At 53.4% G+C, this 21,230-nt stretch overlaps 1 protein-coding gene across 2 annotated transcripts in view; it reads right to left on the reverse strand.

Moving 5' to 3' along the window:
* Nucleotides 1-21,208, reverse strand: part of CRMP1 (collapsin response mediator protein 1) — a 69,659-nt gene extending 48,451 nt beyond the window's left edge. Inside the window, exon 1 of one of the 2 annotated variants that reach the window (XM_004383492.1) lies at nt 20,828-21,208. In XM_004383492.1, the coding sequence (XP_004383549.1) occupies nt 20,828-21,208 (381 nt within the window). Of the gene's footprint in view, nt 1-16,900; nt 16,934-20,827 lie in introns of those variants that run through there. The other variant, XM_012557599.1, reaches the window with a different exon arrangement.
* Nucleotides 21,209-21,230: the final 22 nt, after the last annotated feature.

A 21,230-nucleotide genomic window follows, 5' to 3' on the forward strand; every position in this document is an offset into this window, starting at 1 on the left:
TAGCCTGCCTTCTCACACCCGGTCCACCTTGGAAGAGCACTCGGCGGAAATCGTGTCTGGGCGTTTGTGCTGAACGGTTCTCACGAAGCCACAGGTCTGACTCGACCTCAGAGATGGGTCCTCCAGCCCCTCACTAACAAGGCACAGACTGGACCCCGGCTGTCCTGCCATCTGCCTGGTGTTCTGTCCATTCTCCATTTCCAGATTATCAGATGCAACTTAGAAAAAAAATCAAAGTCTACGATCCAAGGACCTGGTGCACTCAGACTCCCTTTCTTCATAAAGTGTGAGGAAAACTCACAGTACTGTACCCAAAAGGGTGAGTCTTAAAATTTAATAAAATGAAAACCTGTTGTCATCGAGTCCATACTAACTCATGGCAACCTCGTGAACTGTTCTCCACAAGGTTCTCAATGTCTGATTTTTCAGAAGTAGATCACCAGGCCTTTCTTCCAAGGTACCCCTGGGTGGACTCAAACCCCAACGTTTTGGTTCGCAGCTGCGTGCACTAACCATTTGCACCAGTGGTTCAGTGAGAATTTTTGCCTTCCACGCAGAAGACCTGGGTTTGATTCCTGGCCAGTGCCCCACAAACGAAGTCGCCACCTGTCTGTCCGTGGAGGTTTACATGTTGCTCAGATGCTGAACAGGTTCAGCACAGCTTCCAGGCTAAGAGAGACTAGAAAGAAAGGCCTGGCGATCTACTTCTGAAAACTAGCCAATGAAAACCTACAGATTCCAACAGAATATTGTCCAATATAGTGATGGAAGATGAGCCCCTGAGTTGGAAGTCACTCAAAATGCACAGTGGCCACAACAATGGACTCGAGCAGACCAAGGATCGTGAAGACAGCACAGGGATCGGGAAGACAGCACAGGGATGGTGAAGACACAGGGATCGTGAAGACAGCACAGGGATCGGGAAGACAGCACAGGGATCGTGAAGACAGCACAGGGCTGGGCAATGTTTGTTCTGCTGTACATGGGGCGGCCAGGAGTCACAGCCAACTTGACGGCCACTAACACAACAAGCTTCACAACGTGTGCAGCTCGTTTCAAGAACTTTTAAGTCTTAGCATCACCCTTTCAGCACTTTGATTTTCCCATTCCAGGAAGTTGGGGGAGGGGGGAGGGTATGCAACACCCTTATCCCCTCTCCTGCAAGCTCCACTAATGCAGCTATAGAATCTGGGTGGGTGGCTGGGTGTCAGACAGGGTCTCAGATGCGAGGTCCTCACATTGAGAAGGCAGCTCCACCAGGGCTGATGGTGCCACAGGTTCCAATGTGCTACCAGATTTATGAGCGGGGATGGGATGACAGCTCAGAGCAATAAGTGACCAGACACCTCTGGGAAGAGACAGAAGCCCTAATTATCCAGAGCATAAGCCTTGAGAAGAGTCAGGGAGGCCTCACATTGGCAGACACATGCTGGTCCGCACATGGAATGAAGGTGGGATCACTCGCTCCACTGGAAGAAGTACTGTGAAGGTTATTAGTCCTTCAAGGCTCGTGTCTGCAACTCAAAGATCCAACAGGACAGGCAGTGACCACACTCACATACACACAACTTGGCGCCGTGACCGAGCTGACCTCCAAGGCCCCTGGGCTTGCTGACTAAAAATTCAGATCCAGGCCCATTTCCAGATTTTCATTTACCAGATCCAGGCTATGGGCCAAGAATTCATGTCATTAGCAAACACTCCAGGTAATCTTGCTGTAGGCCGTCTGTGTAGACAGTGTCATCTGTTCACAGTTCTTTGTCCCCCCTTGCCACGCCCCAATGTGGTGGAGTGCACGCTCATGCCCCGCAGCTCTGGGCCTGCCCTGGGTGTTGCTTTGACCAGTGGAATAGGTGTGAGTGCCCACCCCAGCACAGGCCTGAAGAAGCACCATGTCTCTGCTCCATCTCATGAGAATTCACCCTCTGCCATGACACTCACAAGACCCAAGGACAGCAGTGCCTTCGGTCCGGGCCGCAAAACAAGAAGATCGAGGGGCACACCTGGTTAAACAGTCTGAAGACAACCTCGCCGAGTCTCGCCAAGCCTCTGCCAGCCAGACCACAGAGCACGGGGCCGTCTGTTATGCAGCATCACTGAGTCAAAAGTGAACAGACGCACCACCAACGTCCCGTGCTCAGAGGTTTTCTAGCTCAGACACTTCATAACTCCCTGGCTGGTTCATGCCTCCTGTGAACTAGACCCTCCTCCTTCCCAGGCCCCTTGCTGGTCTCCCACCAGCTCCTGCACCAGTAAGTGCTCCATCCAGTACAGCGGCACACTTCTGTTCATCTGCAGAAACCACCCACTTGCCTTTATTGTCCTTGAGGGATGGTTGTCACTGGCGACCCTTTCTCACATGTGCAGGAAGGCAGCCCAGGGAAGTGCCAGCCAGCAGAGACAGAATCTAATTAACACACATTTCCCTCCACTCCCGTGGGTGAGACAGGGCAGCATTTTCCTCCTCCATGAATCAAAAATGCAGGTGGTCCCCAGGGCTTCAGATTTTCTCTGAGAGCCCAGCCTGTTTCCATGACAACTGCAGCTACAGTGGGGACCTCAGGCCCCTCAAACTTGGAAGATATTCAGGAGCACTCACCAATGGGCTGAGTATTGGGGTTTAAATAACCAACCTCTCCACCGCCTAAGAAGGATGGGCCTTGGCCTGCCTAGAGGAGGAACACCATGTCTGTGTCTGTGCCTCAGCCCATCACTGTGGCTTCTTGTCACTGTGGCTCAACTTCTGCAAAAAGTCTGAATAGAAACCCTCTGCCTTCAAGAAAACCACGTTTGTTGAGCTCATTCCAAGCTCTAGTTCTGTGTTACGAGGGTTTTTAGTTCTTAAATCACCTTAAGAAGTAGGTGGGCTTGGAGACTGCTGCAGATGAGGAAGCAGAGACATGGAGTAATTGTTCGAGGTCACAGCCAGGAAGTGGAGCCAGACTCTGAGCCTGTCCCACGTGGTGCCCATGCAGTGCCAACCTGCCTCTGGTCCTCTTAGCTGTACCTGGTTAGCATGTCTGCACCTCAGCTTCCTCCTGGGTAAAGGGAGTGGGAGAAGCAAAGTAGACCCCAAGTTTCCATCAACTCTTTCTTTATTGAGCACATACCCCGGTGTTAGGCACCTCACCATCACCTGCTGTGAATGCGGTCAGAGGGTGAAGGCAGATTGAAAACTCCAAAGGCTGCAGAGTGCTCTCAGGCAACCGTTGAACTTGTTGTTGTCGAGTTGATTTCAACTCATAGTGACCCTATAGGACCGAGTAGAACTGCTCCATAGGGTTTCCAAGGAGTGGCTGGTGGATTCAAACTGATGACATTTTGGTTAGCGGCCGAGCTCTTAATCACCACACCACCAGGGCTCCAGTGAGGTGTTACATGCAAGACCTAACCACCCAGCAAGCAATGGCAAAGCCTCTGGAGCCAGGTGCTTTCATGTGGGGGAAGACAGATGCCATGTGAGAATTGTCTATAAGCCAAGGAACCAAGGAACACCCAGGGCTACTGACAAGGAAGGGATCAACACAGCCGACACCTTGGCTTGGGCTTTTATCCTCCAGAACTGTGAGAAAATAAATTTCTGTTTTTTAAAGCCACCCACTTGAGATATTTCTGTTACAGGAGCCCTGGGAAGGTAAGGCAGAATTTGGTACTGGGAGTAGGGTGCTAGTCTAACAAATACTTCAGTTGTGGAAATGGCTTTGGAATTGGGTAATGGGTAGAGACTCTTGATTGTAAACACCTAGACTTCCTTGAAGAAACTGTTGGAAGAATTATAGACATTAAGGGTGGCTGTGATGAAGGTTCAAAAAGAAATTAGGAATCCTATAGAGGAAGGTTCTATTGTTATGAACAGAATATTGCTAGAAATGTGGATGTTGAATGTGCTTCTGTGAGACTTTAAAAGGAAATGATAAACATGTTATTGGACAGTGGAAAAAATGATATCCTTGTTGTAAAGTGGCAAAAAACTTGCCTGAATTATGTTAGAATATTTTATGGAAAATAGAACTTGTGGATGATGAACTTGGATATTTAGTCAAGGAGATTTCTAAGCAAGATCTTAAAAGAGTGGTGTGGTTTCCCCTTGCTGCTTACAGGAAAATGTGGGAGGGAAGAGATAGATTTAAAAATAAACTGTGTAAAATAAAACCAGAATTTAAAGATTTGGAAAGTTCTATTGTAAAGACTAAAAAAGTGTGTCTTGGAACTTTTACCAAGAGTTTGGCTATATAATTTTTTATTAAAGAGATTAAACTTATGTCTTATGGATCTAATCAACCACCTCAGCAAAAACCTGTCAGTTTAGACTGAAAGGGACAGAGACAGGGCTAAATGAAAGAAAGCTGCCTGCCTCCTGGAATTCTACAGGCAGGAAATGGGTACATGGAGCGACCTAGTTGTTGTCCTCCAAGAAAAGGAAGGCACCATCCTGGGAGCAGTTCAGAGGCCAGACAAACTGTAGGAAGGAGCATGGGGGGCAGGGCCACCACCCCCAGGTTTCAAAGAGTGTAGTTGACCACTCTTAAAATGGTTCTGAAGGGTGGGGCTGCTGTGCCAGTGGGCTAAGAGAATGAGGCCACCACTCAAAGTTGAGGGGGTGTGACTGCCATGCCAGTGGGCCAGGAGAACAGGTGCCCAGGGCCAAAGGAACACAGTTGCCATCCCAGTGGGCCTGGCAGGTAGGGCTGCCACCCAGGGCCAAGGAGTCTCTACCCAGAGTCCAGAGAGCATAGCCATTGCCCAGATGGTCCTGGAGAATAGAGGATTATTTTCCAGCCTTGAGAGCTAATGAGATTTACCCTGCTGAGTTTTGACTTGCTTGATGCCCATGATCCCTTCTTTCCCTCCAATTTCTCCCTTTTGGAATGAGGGTGTCTACCTGTGCCTGCTCCACCATTACACTTTGGAAGTAGATGACTTATATTCTAGGTTTCATGGGTCCACAGATGGAGAAATTTTGTCTCAGGATGGGATGCATCCAGAGATGCTCCCATATTTTATGTAGCTGATCCAGAAGATGAGATTTTGGACTTAGAGTTGATGATGAATGGTGATGATGTGACGGAGTGAATGTGGTTTTTCACATGGAAAGAACATGCATTTTGGAGGCCAAAGGGTGGAATGTTATGGATTGAATTGTGCCCTCCCTGCCCCCCAACATGTATTGAAATCTTGGCCCTTGTACCTGTAGATGTGATCCTGTTTGGAAATCAAGGTTGTTTTTTGTTTGTTTTTTATTAATGAGGTCATACCAGTGTAGGGTGGATCCTAAACCTAATCACATCTGAGTAAAAAAGACAAGAATAGACACAGAGACACACATGGGGGAAGACAGTTTTCATACATTAACTAATATTAACTGATGATGTGGTAACTTGCATGTTGCTGTGATATTAAAGCTATGCCACTGGTATTTCAAATACCCAGCAGGGTCACCACGGTGGACAGGTTTCAGTGGAGCTCCCAAACTAGAACAGACTAGGAAGAAAGGCCTGGTGATCAACTTCTGAATATCGGTCAATGAAAGCCCTATGGATCACAAGAGAACATTGTCTGAGATTTCAACTCTCTTACTTTGGATGTGTCATTGATCGACTGATCGCTAGAGAAGGACATTATGTTTGGTAAAATTGAGGGCCAGTAAATGCGAGGGAAACCCTCGGTCAGATGGATGGACACACCAGCTACAAAGATGGACTCAACACAGCACAGGTCATGAAGACGGTGCAGGGCTGGGCACCGTTTAGTTCTGTCACATTAAGGTCTCTGAGTCGGACCTGACTAGATGGCAACTAACAACAATGATGACAATGCACTAACTCCTCCAAGAAGAGCAGGGAGTGAAAACAACAGCTCACGCTCGCAGAGCCCTCCTGCGTGCCAGGACCTGCCCCAGCACTGTATGGATGTGGCCTCCCCATGTCTTTCTCAGCCTCATCAGGCAGGGGCCATTCGATCTCCACCTTGCTGAGGAGGAGACCAGGCTCAGGTTGAGGGCCTTGCCAAAGCTCACATGGCTTGGATACCATGGAGCCAGACCTCAGAAGTATCTTCCACCTGAGTCTCCATTCAAGCAGCAAGCCGCTGGGTGGACAGGGGCTGGTCTGAGGGAGCAGGCAAGGGGCACACAGGAGAGAAGGTCTTTCACTGTGATGCTGAAGGAGACACCACGAGAAGGAAGGAAGGACTGAGAAGACATCTATTTCTTCTTCCATTGTAAAAATAATACACACTGATTTTTAAAATGGTGACATACAGAGTACCAGAAAGAAGAAAAAAATGTATTTACACTACCCAAGCACAACCACCATGCCTGGCTTATAGTCAATGCTCAGTAAATATTTATTGAATGAATTAACTGATGGGTGTGCCACCATTAATATCTGCAAATCTTTCCTGACAACCGACCTGTCTGTGCCAGCACTGATTATTACCCCTTTTCCATAGTTGAGAATGTGCTCTCTATGCAATTTGCTGCTCAGCTTTTTTCATGCAGAACATGAGAAACATCTACCTTGGTCATGACACTTTTTTGTAACCACTATTGTTGATGGCTGCGTGATGTTTCAGTGAAGTGATATAACAAGATGTCTGTGGTCAACCCCTTGCAATCGGGCATTTGGATTATTTTGCTTGTTTTGAGCTTGGCTACTGCTACAGCTGGTGAGCTGCTGGCCCTCTGGAGAGGAATTTCACCTGCGTCAAAGGTTCGCTATGAGCATTTAATATTCAGCATGTCCAATCGGCTACTGCTTTTTCTGTGTAACAGATGAGGAAGCTAATGCTCAGAGAAATTAATAACTTGCCTGAAGTTCCAGAATAGGTCCTTGGGTGGCACAACTGAACAGCTGGTGGTTCAAACCCACTCAGTGGCACTATGGAAGAAAAGGGCTGGCGATCTGCTCCCATAAAGATTACAGCCAAGAAAACCCTATGGAGTAGTTCTACTCTGTAATACACGGGGTCACGATGAGTCCGAATTGACTTGACGGCACAAGACCACAACAACTACAAGTTCCGGAACAAGGGTGGGTCAAACTACAACCTTTACCTGTTTGACACCTACACCTTGCTCCAGTTCTCAGATGCAAGTGAGCTCTGGAGTCACCTGATTGTTGTTAGTGGCCACAGAGCTGGCTCTGACTCATGGCGACCCCATCTATAACAGAACGGAACATCACCTGGTCTCGAGTCATCTTCATGATCGTTGGTATGTTTGAGTCCATTGTTGCAGTTATTGTGTCATTCCATCTCATGAAAGGTTTCCTTCATTTTCACTGACCCTCTACTTTACCAAATATGATGTCCTTTTCTAGCAATTGGTCTTTCTTGATGACATGTCCAAAGTAAGCGAGCCCAAGTCTCGCCACCCTCGCTTCTAAGGAGCATTCTGGCTATACTTCCTCCAAGACGGATTTGTTCATTCTTGTGGCAGTCCATGGTAGATTCAATATTCTTCACCAACACCACTATTCAAATGCATCAATTCTCCTTCAATCTTCCTTTCTCATTGCCCACAACCCATCTATCAGTTTGTTGTACTGTGGTGGCTTGCATGTTGCTGTGACGTTGGAAGCAGTGCCACTGGTATTTCAAATACCAACAGGGTCATCCATGGTAGACAGATTTTAGTGAAGCTTCCAGACTAAGGCAAACTAGGAAGAAAGGGCTGGTGACCTACTTCTGAAAATCAGCCAATGAAAACCTTACGGAGTCACCTGGAGGCTTATTTAAGCACATTTTGCTGCCCACCCCAGTTTCAGGTGTGTCCGGGGTTTGCATTTCTAACAAGCTCCCGTATTGCTGATGCTGCTGGTCTTGGGACCACGCTGAGACCCACTGCACTATTGGATGCTGCCAGAGACCAGCAAAGGAGCAAGTGCCTGGGGGTTGGGAGGGAGTACTCCACCAAAGTGTCCACTGAACTTGAGGGGTAAATAGTTCTCCAGGGGACAAGCAGAAGGAAGAGTGTGTGCAAAGACATGGAGGACATATTTTGTTACCAAGTTGCCTTTTGGTGGCTCTTTTGCATGATGACAATCCTCCTGATTGTGGTTCCTGCAGAGCCTCTGATCCGTGTACTATCTTCTCCTCCGTGACAAGCTCAGCCCTAGGAAGGAGGGGTTGCCTACAATGGTGGAGGGGGGTGAGTCCCTGCCTCCCAGAGAAGCGCCTCCACTGAGGAGCCCAGCTTCAAGGGCTGCCCAGCCGGCAGCAGCTTCATGTGTCCACGTCCACCACCTCTTCTCTTGACCTGTTTGCTCTTGTTTTCTAGACCAGCTTCTTTGGGAAGCATCCTCGATCTCACCCCATTTCCCAAACCACAAACACCAGCTCAGGGCTGTCCCTTCTCAGAGCAGAGCTGTGGCTTGGTCATCACACCTCTCCAGGGCAAAGGTTCTCAACCTTCCTGTCTTCAGGACACGCTTTCAAACAGTATAAAAGTCGGCATCATTCTTGAAGGGATTAAAGACCCAAGGCAACACCAAATAAGCCTGCCATCATTACCAGGCACTGCTGCAGAGTGGCCGTGTCTGCCTCCCGGCTCCTGTCCCAGCCCCACACCCACTGCACAGCTCACCGTCAGCACTGCGGCGCTGTCCGCGGCCTTGACTGTGTTCTCTATCTACTCAAGGGGCAGCAGCCTCTGCTGTTCCCTTTTCAGGGCTCACGCTTCCCAGTACCTTTTACTCGCACCCAACACCTCTCTGCTTGTGAAGTCTCGTGCTCCACCTGATGAGGTTACAGGACAATTTAAGGGCTTGGCGGTAGCAGCGTGCACTTTTTAAATGCTGATCAAAATCTGGCAGCACACGTGCGGGGGATTTTTCAGCACACCGCCCTGGGCGGCTCGAACGGTTAATGCACTTGGCTGCTCACCAACATGTTGGAAGTTCGAGTCCAGCTCGAGGTGCCTCAGAAGAAAGGCCTGGTGATCTGCTTCTGAAAAATCAATCAGCTATGGGAACTCCATGGAGCACAGTTCTACTCTGACACACATGGTCATGAGTTGGGGTTGACACCACAGCAACCAGTTTGGTATACCATGGTATACTGCTGAGGGACAGGGATCGCTGGCACGGCTTGCATTTTCATATCTTCTAACAGGCCCTTGAGCACATGATTCCCTCTTCAGTTAAAATTCCAATCTGTATTTCTGATTGCCCATGAGACACCTCACTTTGGTGTTTGTTCCCAACTCCCATCTAACCGAAGAACCAATGCCATCCCTTTCCTTCCAGACCCACTTGTGATGGTTGAAGTTGTATGTCAACTTGGCTGGGCCATGATCCTCGGTGGTTCGGCAGCTTTTTAATGATGTAATCACCTCCAAAATGAGATCTGATATAATGTGATCACCTCTGTGATAAGATTTGTTGTGAGCAGCCAATCAGTTGAATGGGAGTTTAGTTGGGGGTGTGACCAGCATCCAACATGTGCTTCTGTTTCTCCCATAGCCAGGATTCATGGGTCCAGGAATCAAGGGATGGAAATGGGAGTGGTACCACTCACTATTACCCCTAGTGACCCAATTGCAAAATTTTTGCTTCCTGTCCCTGCAACCCTATGCTCTGCGGGTCTAGAGGTCTTTGTTCCGAAGGAAGGAATGCTCCCACCTGGAGACACATCACTGATTCCATTGAACTGGAAGCTAAGAATGCTACCTGGCCACTTTGGGCTCCTTATGCCTCTGGATCAACAGGCAAAGACGGGAGTTACCATACTGGCTGGTGTGATTGATCCTGATTACCAAGAGGAAATCAGATTGATATTACATAACGGAGGTAAAGAAGAGTATGTCTGGAATGCAGGAGATCCCTTAGGGCGTCTCTTAGTACTACCATGTCCTGTGATTAAAGTCAATGGAAAACTACAGCAACCCAATTCTGACATGACTACTAATGGCCCAGAACCTTCAGGAATGAAGGTTTGGGTCACCCCACCAGGCAAAGAACCACAACTAGCCGAGGTGCTTGCTGAGGGCAAAAGGAATACGGAATGGGTAGTGGAAGAAGGTAGCTCTAAATACCAGTTACAGCCATGTGACCAGTTGCGGAGATGGGGACTGTAATTGCTATGAGTATTTCTGCCTTGTATGTGTGCATCAAATATTTTTGTTTCCTTTACTTATAAAATATAAGATGTAAATGGGGCTAGTGCATTTTCGATTGTACGCGTGTTGGTTGTATCATGTTAGGCGCAAGTATGACTTTCTAATTGTCTTTATTCAGAGATTATGTATGGTTTAAGGAGATGTGTACATGTGCCAAGTTGACAAGGGGTGGACTGTGATGGTTAAGATTGTGTGTCAACGTGGCTAGGCCATAATCCTCAGTGGTTTGGCAGTGTCATAGATTGAATTGTGTCCCCCCAAATATCTATCAACTTGGCTAAGTCGTGATTCTTAGTATTGTGTGATTGTCTACCATTTTATCATCTGATGTGATTTTCCTATATGTTGCAAATGCTATCATTATGATGTAATAAGACAGATTAGCAGCAGTTATATTGATGAGGTCTACAAGATTAGATAGTGTCTTAACCCAATCTCTTTTGAGATATAAAAGAGAGAAGCAAACAGAGAGATACGGGGACCTCATACCACCAAGAAAGCATTGCCGGGAGCAAAGTGCATCATTTCGACCTGAGGTTCCTGCACTGAGATGCTCCCAGACTAAGGGAAGACTGATGCATTGCAAGGACCTTCCTCCAGAGCCGACAGAGAGAGAAAGCCTTCCCCTGGAGCTGGAACCCTGAATTCGGACTTCTAGCCTACTGGACTGTGAGAGAATAAACTTCTCTTTGTTAAAGCCATCCACTTGTGGCATTTCTGTTATAGCAGCACTGGATGACTAAGACAGGCAGTTATGATGTAGTTTGGCAGCTTTTTAATGATGTAATCACCTCCATAATGAGATCTGATATAATGTGATCACCTCCATGGTGAGATCTGTTGTGAGCAGCCAATCAGTGGAAAGGGAGTTTTCTTGGGGGTGTGGCCTGCATCCAATATATGTGGACCTTCTGGCAAGGCTGGCTGGCTTTCGATTGCTCTGGATCCTGCAGTCGGCTCCTGTTCATCTGACCTCTGGTTCCTGGGACTTGAGCTAGCAGTTTACCTGCCGAGCTTGGAATTCATTGGCCTCCACAGCCAGAGACATGCTATTTGATCTTCCGATTTTGGACTCGCCAGCACCTGTAGCTACATGAGTCAGGATAAGCCTCCAGCCTGACCCACAAACTTGCGACTTTATAGCCTCTACAACCATGTGAGCCATTTCTTTTATGTAAATCTCTCTCTCTTTATATATATAACATATATCATATATATATATGCTGCACCGGTTTTGCTTCTCTAGGGAACCTAGCGTCTCTGTTTTCTGTGCTACCTGAGCAAAGAGCACCAGAGCAGAGCACCTGGTCACCTCAGCATTGGCTTCAACAGGTGTTTATGAGCATCTACTATGTGCCAGAATGTTCACATCTGTCCTTGCATCTCCTCCAGAAAGACTCACTCTGGGCTCCTCCCACTGGTTTCAAAGTCTTGGCACTTGCTTCAGCCACAGGACCTGAGCAGGTGTGACCTACACAGTATCTGAGCAGAGCTTTTGGAGGCAGTGCAGGCTGTGATGTCTTCTCTGCTCCTTCATCCTGGGCCTCACCTGGAACAGCCCACTATCCCCCAGCACCAGGAGCAAAAGTTACAGCAATCCACAGCCCTCATGTAGCAGGAGCAAGAAGTAAGTGAAATAAGTGTATGTGGTTGAAAACTGAGACTTTGGGACTGTGTGCAATGAAACGCAGCTGGATAATCCGCCATCCCATAGTGATCATAGTAACAGCCAATCATGTAGCATTTACCAAGTGCAGGCTCCAGTCTAAGCATCTTTCATGTATTAGTCACTTAACTCTCAGAACCACCCTGTGAGGTGTTATTATTCCCATTTTGCAAACGTGGAAATGGATGCATATTGCACAGCCAGCAAGTGGAAGAGTCGGGATTCAAACCCAGATCACTCAGCTTCAGAATCTACCTTCTTACATGCTACCTTTAGCACACCATCTTCCCAGCTCAAGAGCTTCCAAGCGCTTCTATGACTCACAGAGTGCAGCCAGTATGTCCTGTAATTTGGAACTGAATTTTCTAGTCCAGCTCTTTCACCTTGGGTCTTTCCAGGGAGAGGAAGTAACTTGTCCATGGTTAAATATCCTGTTATCGTTTGAGCCAGAATGAGAACCCATACACAATTCCTATCACTTCTGGTGCACTCTGCCTGGCTTCCAAAGCCTTGGAGAACTCTACCATCCCCAACCCATCCAGCTGCCCCCAGTTCCTCACCCTGTGGGAGCCCTCTCCTTTAGCCGTGTACACCTCCTCTCTTCGTCTGTCTACCTTGCTCACGTCCCCGGAGGCCATGTCCACGCTGCCCCCCGCCTTGGTGCGCTTCTTCTTCCTCTACAATCACGTGCTTCCAGGTGGCACTTGTGCCACCCCACCCCCATGAAGCCATCCCGTTTTCCTGCTAAGGTTAGCTTCTCTTCTCCAACCTCTGTGCTCAGCTCCACACTGGGGCTGTTCTGCAGCTTTCTACGTGTGTGCACTTGGCACTCAGACGGGGAGCTCAGTCAAGGCGGGATCATGAAGTGGACATTCTTGCTTGCCACTACACTTTGCAGAGTTTGAGGACAGCACGGGTGCAGGTAGCCCCGGCAGGTAGGTAGATGCCTTCTGGACTCTCATTTCATCAAAGTGGGAGCCCAAGTTTGGGGAAGGAGCTATTGTTAAATGCAGACTATGTGCCAGGCACATCCACCTGTGTTACACGTGCTCTGCGCGCTAGGTCCTGGCCAGGTGCGTACAGAGAAGCTCAGGGCTATGTGAGTGAAGTTATGTTATGCAAAGTGTTAAAACTCAGCATCACCTTCACGTACCCTTTGACAATTTTTAAAAATTTGTTTTAAAAAAATAAATTACTCTCCCTGAGAAAATGGTGTACTTCTTCCTGTCTGATCACAAGTGTGATGTAACTGAGGGTATTTGTCTCTCTGCCCGGACTCCAGGGGCTCAGAATCAGCAGATGCCTCGTGCAGCCAAGTGACCCTCATCTCTGGAAATTTGTCCTCTGCTCCGCTGTGACCCTCAGTCCCGGTATTCTATCAACCCCTTTTTCACTCTACACAAGTCTTTGTGTAAAGGCAGGAAATAAACTGAAAGTCCACAGAAAGCCCAATGCCTCCCTCAGAAAGAGGAGCAACAGGCCTCACATTTTTGCACACGCGCTCATTAGAGTAACGAACTCAGCTCGGTGGTGATCTTACTTAATGATCTCTTCTTCCCTGCTCAGTTTCACTATTTGATAGAGCACACAATTACATGCACACACAAACACAAATTTACACGCAAAGACACACATGCATACACATCAACACACACATTTAAGCATATTTGCACACACATTGACACATACAAAGACACACATACATAAACACATCAATGCTCTCACACATAATCATACACACATGCCAACACACACATATGCACGCACACTTACACACACGTACACAACACAGACTTCAAATGGGGAGGTGGCCTTCTCTGCCTCCCTGCCAGAATCTGAGCGGGAGGGGCCGTTCTGTGGCTCCTCACACAGGGGTGTGATCTCTCCGCTGCCTGCCCTACAGATTCTCTGAGAACAAGCGAGAGAGCACAGAAACCTTGTCGAATGCTGTAAGAACCCTGCAAAACTGCAGCAACGGTCAGTGCTTGGAAGTCTTGTTTTTCATAATAACGATGCTCACATTCGTGGGGACGCTTGTGACCTCACAATTGGGCAGACTCCCTCTGTCGTTAGGAGCTGTGTGCCTTTGTCTGTTCAGCCCCTGCCCCCCTGCAGCGCACCAAGAAACCACTCTGGCCAAGTTAATCCCCGGCTGAGCCACTCACTTAAAAAAAACACACAAAAAGCCACACATGAAAAAGAGCTTAATGAATATTTTAAACCGTCCCTAGGGGCTGGAGCTAAGGGTTTCTGCGTCCCCCACCTTACCTAGCCGGCCACACCCTCCCCAGAACAGCTGTGACCTTACGGTGATGGGGAAAGGAGAAGAGAGAGGCTTATTATCCTAACTAGACACACAGAGGTGCTCTCACAATCGGGCATCTCCTGGCCTTTGTCCACGCTAACCCCGCACGGCACGCCCTCTTGCCTCCCCTGCGCCAGTGCCCATCTCACCGTCTCTGAATTCATTGGCACAGCTGCGACTTTAGCTCCATTGTCCAGATGAGAAAGTGGAGGCTCAGAGGGGCTGGGACTGGTCCCTCATCCTATTGCGGGTGGGGACTGAGATACAGCAGAGGGCCCACCTCCTTTTCCTGAGCCTCCCCCACAGCCCGCATCTTGGTCCTGCTTCACACGCACACACGCACACACACTCAAGCACACTGCCACAAGCATCTTCACCGACCCCAGCATTCGCTCTGGCTGCCCAGAGAAGCTACACTTGGAATACACGTTGTGTGGATCTTCCTTCTGTCTCTCCAACATGCTTTGCTCCTTTACCTCTGGGACCCCATGGGGACCCCCACCTTCCTCCCACTCCTGGGACCAGGCTGGAGGTCCCTGCTGGGGCCTCCTCCAGCCCCCCACAGTCTCCACCACACTAGATTGTGATTTGGGGTTTAAATGTGAACATTTGCTGAACTGTTGATTCTGGGAGGGCACAGCAAGCCAGTCTCGTTCCCCCATCCCGACATTTACTGTTATTATTATGAACTTCCGAGGCAAGCAGAAGTGAAGGGGCTGAGGGTGAAGCATCTGGAAAGCCACGTACTGCCCATTACCTAGATGTGTTCAGGGAAAGGATTCTGGCTCCCATCCCAGCACGAGCATAAGCAAAGGTCCTCAGGCAGGAGTCAGAGGGTCCCACGGAGAAGCTGACGCCCACTCTACCTTCCCTGGACTGTTTTCTCCCTGCACATGGATAGGGTGGCCATGTGGGCCCGTTGAGACCGGAATGCCTCTTTCCGGGGAACCAAGCAGGCTTTCAGGATCTGTCCCCCCTCCCATGCTCACTGGAGGGGACTCTTTAATCTCCGGTGCACACCCAGCCACTTGCTTCACCCAAGTGGCTGGGGCAGGAGTTGCAGCAGGAGGTTCTGAGTTGTTCCTGTGTTGACACACCCAGCTCCTCCCGACGCTCACAGTCCTTCAGTGTGGCCAGCGTGACATCAGAGCACTGAGGCCTGAGGACGCAGTGGGGTGCTGAGCCAGGTCTGTCCACTCCTGAGCATCACATCTGGATGGATGGAGGCAGGGTGACCACCGAGCAGTGTGAACGAACTGTACGACTCCAGGGGGCTGCATTCCCCAGGCCCGCCTTAAAGGCCACCTTGCCATGTTCCCTCGGATCATTAATGGGGAAACTGGGTCCTGAGAGGGGCAGAGACCTGCCATGCTTACACCAGACAGCAGGATGGGCCTGGGTCCAGCCCAGAGCTCCTGACTCATCCTCCTGCATCTTCCTGGCCCCATCACCTGCCTCAGTCCCTAGGGCAGGGACCTGCTTATACAAATACCTCTGCTGCCCCCACACGGGCAGCCGCCTTCTGCTGATTCTTTGCCAACTGCATGTCTGCGGACTGGCCATTGACATCTGTGTGCAGAGCGCAGGTCTGCGCACAGATGAGAGGTGCTCCCCACCCTCAAGGGCCACACACCTGGGGGGGAGATCAGCAAAGGCCTGCTGACAGGAGCGGGGCGCCCAGGGAGGGTTCTCACTGGAGGCAGGAGAGGTAGGAGAGGCAGGGCGGCTCTGCCTCATCCTCCCCTCTCCAGCGCCCCAAACCCTGGGCGCTCTGTCTGGACGCCACCCCCTCACAGGACTGCTGTGACCATTCAATAAAGCCAGGTCTGCGACACCCTCGGTAGGAGGGCTGGGGAGTGGAAAAGTGTCAGCCCCTCCTCCCCGCCAGCCTGTCGGCAAGTGCCTGGGGCTGTCCCCGGGCGCCGGGTTCCGGATAAGTGAGGACCTGGGTCTCCCCTAGACCTCGGCAGTCGCCGCGGAAGATTACACCGCACGCAAATTCGCCTCCCAGCACCTGGCTAGTGCCCCACGCCGCCCAACTCCGGGCTCCCCTCCTTCACTCCGATACCAGGCAGGGATGGGGAAGAGGCCGAGCTGCCGACCCCCGCCCCTCAGTTCCACACCCCAAGAGACAAAGCGTAAAGACGGGGTTCCTTTGTTTCCGGCCACACCCAGGGACATGCAGCGCGGCTGCCCAGCCCCCACCGGCCTCCGCGCCTCACGCGGCCCAGCCCCGCCAGCGTTAACCCTTACGGGAAGCAGCTGCCCGGGTGGCCCCAGGAGGTTGGTTTGGGCTGCCGTGAGGAGTGGGAGGGGGGCCTCCGTCATGGCGCTGTCTCTGGGTGGGATTTTCATTCCATCTGTATCGTGGGGCGCGGGTGGTCTTTTACCTCCCTCTGGCAGGGAAGGGGCCCAGCGGCGCGGGAGCCAGACCTCGCTGGGCTGCGCGCAGGGCCTCCGCTCACCCTCCCCGTGGCCGCGCCAGGGCGGACCCCGCGCCCCTCCCTCTTTTGTTCAGCTCCGCGTCTTGCCTGTCCCCTCCATCCTCTGGCACATCCCGTGGGGGGAGGGGGCTCCAAGCCCGCGGGAAGAGGGACCCGAGGCTCCAGCCCCGCCTCGTCCTGCGGCCCCCCAGCCATTGTCCCCAGAGGCTGGGGGGAGGGGGCTGCAATGCCGAGACCCGCCCCGCCCCACCCGCGGCGACGCAGGAAACCTCGGAGGCCGCCTCGCAGTCGCCCGCGGATCCGGACCCTGGCGGCTACCACTCCACCCCACAAAGAGCGCCGGGCGGGTGGGCGGGCGGGCAGCTTACCGTGATGTGCGGGATGCTTTTCTTGCCCTGGTAAGACATGGCCACTCTGCGCTCTCAGCCTGGCGCGGCGGATTGTCGGTCTCTCGGCCCTGCTCCCCGCGGGCGCGGTGACAAAGGTCCGGGAGGGGCGAAGAGAGGGACGAGGATGCTCGCGCGCCCGGTGCCCGGCTGCTCGGCCCGCCGCCGCCGCTCCGGCTGCCAGCGCCGCCCGGCTCCCCGAGGAGGCGGGAAGAGGAGGGAGGGCGAGGGCGGGAGGAGGGGGCTGCAGACAGAGAGCTCCTCCCGGCGGCGCGGAGCCGAGCCCGATTCGCCCCTCTCGGCTCGAACCAGGAAGCGCTTCCCTTCCGATCCCTCCACTCCGCCCCTCGTCCCCCCACCCGCCCAGTAGACCGACCCCCGCCCCGCGCGCGCCCCCAGCTGGGTCCCGGCCTCGTTCTCGCGATTGGGAGGGTTGGTTTTCAGGGTTCCTTTAAAAGCAAGAGACGGCCTTTGGAGGCGCAGGCAGACCCGCAGGCCGTGCCACAGGTGTGCGGCACCGCACCTCGGCGCCCCCAGGACAACCCCATGGGGGAAAGAATGTGGGCCGGCGGAAAGCTCCCAAGCTGCTGGGAGCGTTCTCGGCCCTCCGGGACCGGCCCCAAAGCCACTCCCTGAATAGACCCAGCACATCCCATCTACGAGATTTTATTCACAAAAGTTACAGTCCTTCCAGGCCCACCTCCAAGGCCTCCTCCTCCAGGAAGCCTTACCCTGCCCCCTCCACATCCCATCATTGAAACCGCTTTCCTTTCCGTCCCAGGCTAAGGAGCACCGATGACAGAGGGAAGAGACCCGAATTAGTGGCTGACCTGCCCTACTCCCTGCAGCGGCACTGGGGCCACTGGTCACCGGGAGATCTTGCTGAGCAGACAGTGAGCGCCCTGAGGGCAAGGCCTTTGGCACTAAGGTCCCCGCAGCCCCGAGACAGGCTGCGGGGTGGTGGGGTGGGGGTGGGGGTGGGGGTGGCGGAAAAGAACCAAACGGCAGCTCCGGCTGCCCAGTGCTGGGGCGACGCCAGCCCTGGCCCTCCATCCAGCTATTGGGGGTGGCGGGGAGGTGGGCAGGAGGCCAGGGCATGGCTCGATAAACCTTGTAACAGGAGAGGTTAAAGGAGGGGAGAAGGAGAAAGGGAAGTCCTCAGTACAGCTCCCACAGCCCAAGACAGGTGCCCGGATCACCAACCTCCTCTGTCCCTCAGTTTTCTGCAAAATCGTGCCTGAAGCCCCGTGAAAAGAGTGCCCTTCTCTGCTTTCAAGTTGCCACCCACAGGGAGGGATGGGTTAGGCCTGGCAAAGCCTTCACCTGAGGGGTAGGGCCAACCCCACCAAGGCCAGTCCGGGCCAGGACAGGAGACCACAGGTGCCTGGGCCTAGAAATGGGGGTGTAGGTTCACAGAGATCAAGCATCTTAGGGTTCCAGCAAGACTAGATCATATTCTCCCCGATTTACAGATGGGCGATGGGGACCTCAGAAGAGGTAAGACATAGACTCCGGGTGCAGAGTACTAGCCGCAGCAGAGCCAGACTGGAAGCGGCTCGCACACCCGGTCTGGAGCGCCTCCCCTGTGGCCGCTGCCTCCGTCCAGAGGTTTCTCCAGCTGGGCCCTGAGCTGGGCTGTGGCTCATTGCTGAAGAGCAGAAATCGCGGGTGGGGACACTCCTCCCCATACTCCTACGTCCGTCCCCTTCCTCAGCGTCCCCAGGGGTCAGTCTGGGGATCTCGGCCGGAAGCTCCAGGGACGGGGACAGGACTGCGCGAGGATGGGGGAGGGGCACCGGCCGGTGATTGGCCAAACAAACCGCTGCTCCCAAACCGATTTCCAGGCTACAAAGCGCCGCAGACGCTCAGCCTCGGGCCCCGGAAAACGCTGCGCATGCGCCGCAGAAACCCCTCCTCCCTCCCCGGGAGAGAGCCTGTGGGCGGGGGAAGGGCTCCGGCACCGCGGCAAAGCGCAGGAGCGGCGAGGCCCGCCCGGGAACCAGAGGGGCTGGAACCCAAGCGCCGGGGCCGCTCCATCCGCGAAAGTGACACGCTTCCCTCTGGAAGCCGGGGAGTCCCTCACCTCCTGGAGTTCTCGGCGCGCTGGTGGGGGCCCTTTTGTCCTTCCGGGCAGCAGCGGAGAAAGGGGGAGGGGGCCGGAAGGCTGAGAGGACGGAGGGAAGAGGGGCCGGAGAGGTGAAACGACCCGAGCTCAGGAGCGACTGAGGGGCGGCCCAGGCAGAGCCCTGGGTAGTGCTGGCGTTGGGGACATGGACCGTGGCTCCAGCCTGGACGCGCCTCCGGACAGCTCCCAGTCACAAAGTGTTCTCGCCTGCCTGATACTCCACCATGCCTTGAGCGAGGCTGGGAGAAGGCAGCTGCCCCCCATTTCGCAGATGGAGAATTGAGGCTTAAGAGGGCAAAGCGCCTTGGCTGGAAACCTAGGTTCCCCGACACTGACCTAGCATCTCAGTCAGCGGCCCTGAAGCCTCCCGCTCAGGCTCTGGGGCCTGGAGCCCAAGCGAGGTCGGGCCACCAGGGCATGGGGTGGGTAGGGGGAGATAAAGGCTAGGGAGGAGGGGACGGGGGCTCCCTCGCCATTCCCTTCACCACCACCACCACCACCACCTCCCGCCCCGCACACACTACCCTGCTGAAGACTTCCCCACGCGCCGGATTCAGGACCGCGGAGAGCTCCTGAGCTACTGGGAGAGAAAGCCGCGGGAGAGGGGCTGGGGGCTAGAGGAGACCCGCTACCGTGCCCTGGCAACCAAGGGCAGCCCAGTCCCCGCTCCTCCAGCAAGTCCTTCCAGATTTCTGTCCAGATCCAGCTGTGCCTCCTCCGGGCTCACTTTATGCCTCTCTTAGCATGTAAGGGGGGGGGGTAATAAAAATGATAATAAAACTCAACGATGGGCATTTATTGAACATTGACTACCTGCGGGCATTAACTGAGTTAATTCTCACAATCTGTCGCCCATTCTAGCCTGGGAACTTCCGGAGGGCGGGGCCAGGGTGCTGACCCGGGCACCCAGGCCCACCGGGGACTGTCACGGAGCGCTCATGCAGGACCACTCGCCGGCCTTTGGCCTAGGGCGCTCCGCCTTTCGTTTGCCGGGCGCGTGGCCCTGACCCTAACCCACTTGGAGACCCTCTCAAAGCTGCGCTCCCATCTACCCATCTGACAGTTATCCGGGGTCTCCCAGCTCAAGGGACAGACATAGGACCACGCTCTGGTGCTCCCTCTCCCTGACGCTCTTCCACTTTCAGGGAAAAAGCAAGAAAACAAAAAAACACCTCAAACCCCTACATGGCACCCTGCCGTGATTTCAGCTCTAACTGCCCGAGGATCTAAATCTTTTACCAAATCCCCCGGAAAGCACGCGGCCGGGCCTGGCCAAGGTCCCGCCCAGCTCTAAAGTGTGCAGCCGCGGCCCCCGCTTATCCTCTCCCAGCGCCTGGTTTGCGGCAGGTACTTTATCGTGATTAAAGCGTGATGGACGGACGAATGCGGAACGAGACTCCGCTTCCTTTCCTAAGACAGAGACAGGGGAGCCCTAGATTAAATGCCCCCCCAAAGGTCCCTTCACGTTCTAAGGGTCCACGCGGCGGCTTTAGCCAACTTACTTCCCCTCTCAGAACCTTGCTCTCTGTTTCTGCAAAAGAGGGATGGGAATTGGACCCCGAAAGTCCCTTCGGGGTCTCATGGACTATGCCGGCCATTCCTGGCTCAGTCGCACAACCTCTCTGAATCTCTGTAAGACCGGGTGGGGGAGGGGCCGGCCCGCAGCTCCCGCAAGCCCAGTGGTGGCCCCAGCATTCGGGCCGGCCACTGCGCTTAGACGGCCCCTTGCCCAGTGGTCCTGGGGTCCCCGCCCCGCCCATGGCCCGCGCGAGCCCCGAGGGTACCTGGCCATTGTCCCGGCCGAGCGGCAGGTCTCGGGGCGCCGGGCAGCGGATGCGCAGTGCGGGCGGCCGCTCGTCGCGCTCTCCGGGCGAACTGACCGCCGAGCCCGAGGGCTCACTCACGTCGCTGGCCGTGTCCTCGCTGCCGCCGGGTCCCGGAAGGCCGGACGCATCGAGCCGGCCGGAGCCGCGGGGCGTGCGCGCGGAGCCGCGGCGGCCCACGCTGTACGCGTCGAAGTCGATGGTCTTGTTCTCGTAGGCGCCCTCCACCGCCGCAAACATGCCGCCGTACTTCTGGCGCGGGGTCTGCGCCGCGCTGCCCGGCCGCGCCAGGTACACCGGCAGGTCATCCTCCGTGTTCCACGCGCGTCGCCGGTCCGCCATGCCCGTCCAACTGCGGCCGCCC

This window comes from Trichechus manatus, unplaced genomic scaffold (assembly GCF_000243295.1).
Source record: "Trichechus manatus latirostris isolate Lorelei unplaced genomic scaffold, TriManLat1.0 scaffold00111, whole genome shotgun sequence".
Classification (NCBI taxonomy): domain Eukaryota; kingdom Metazoa; phylum Chordata; class Mammalia; order Sirenia; family Trichechidae; genus Trichechus; species Trichechus manatus.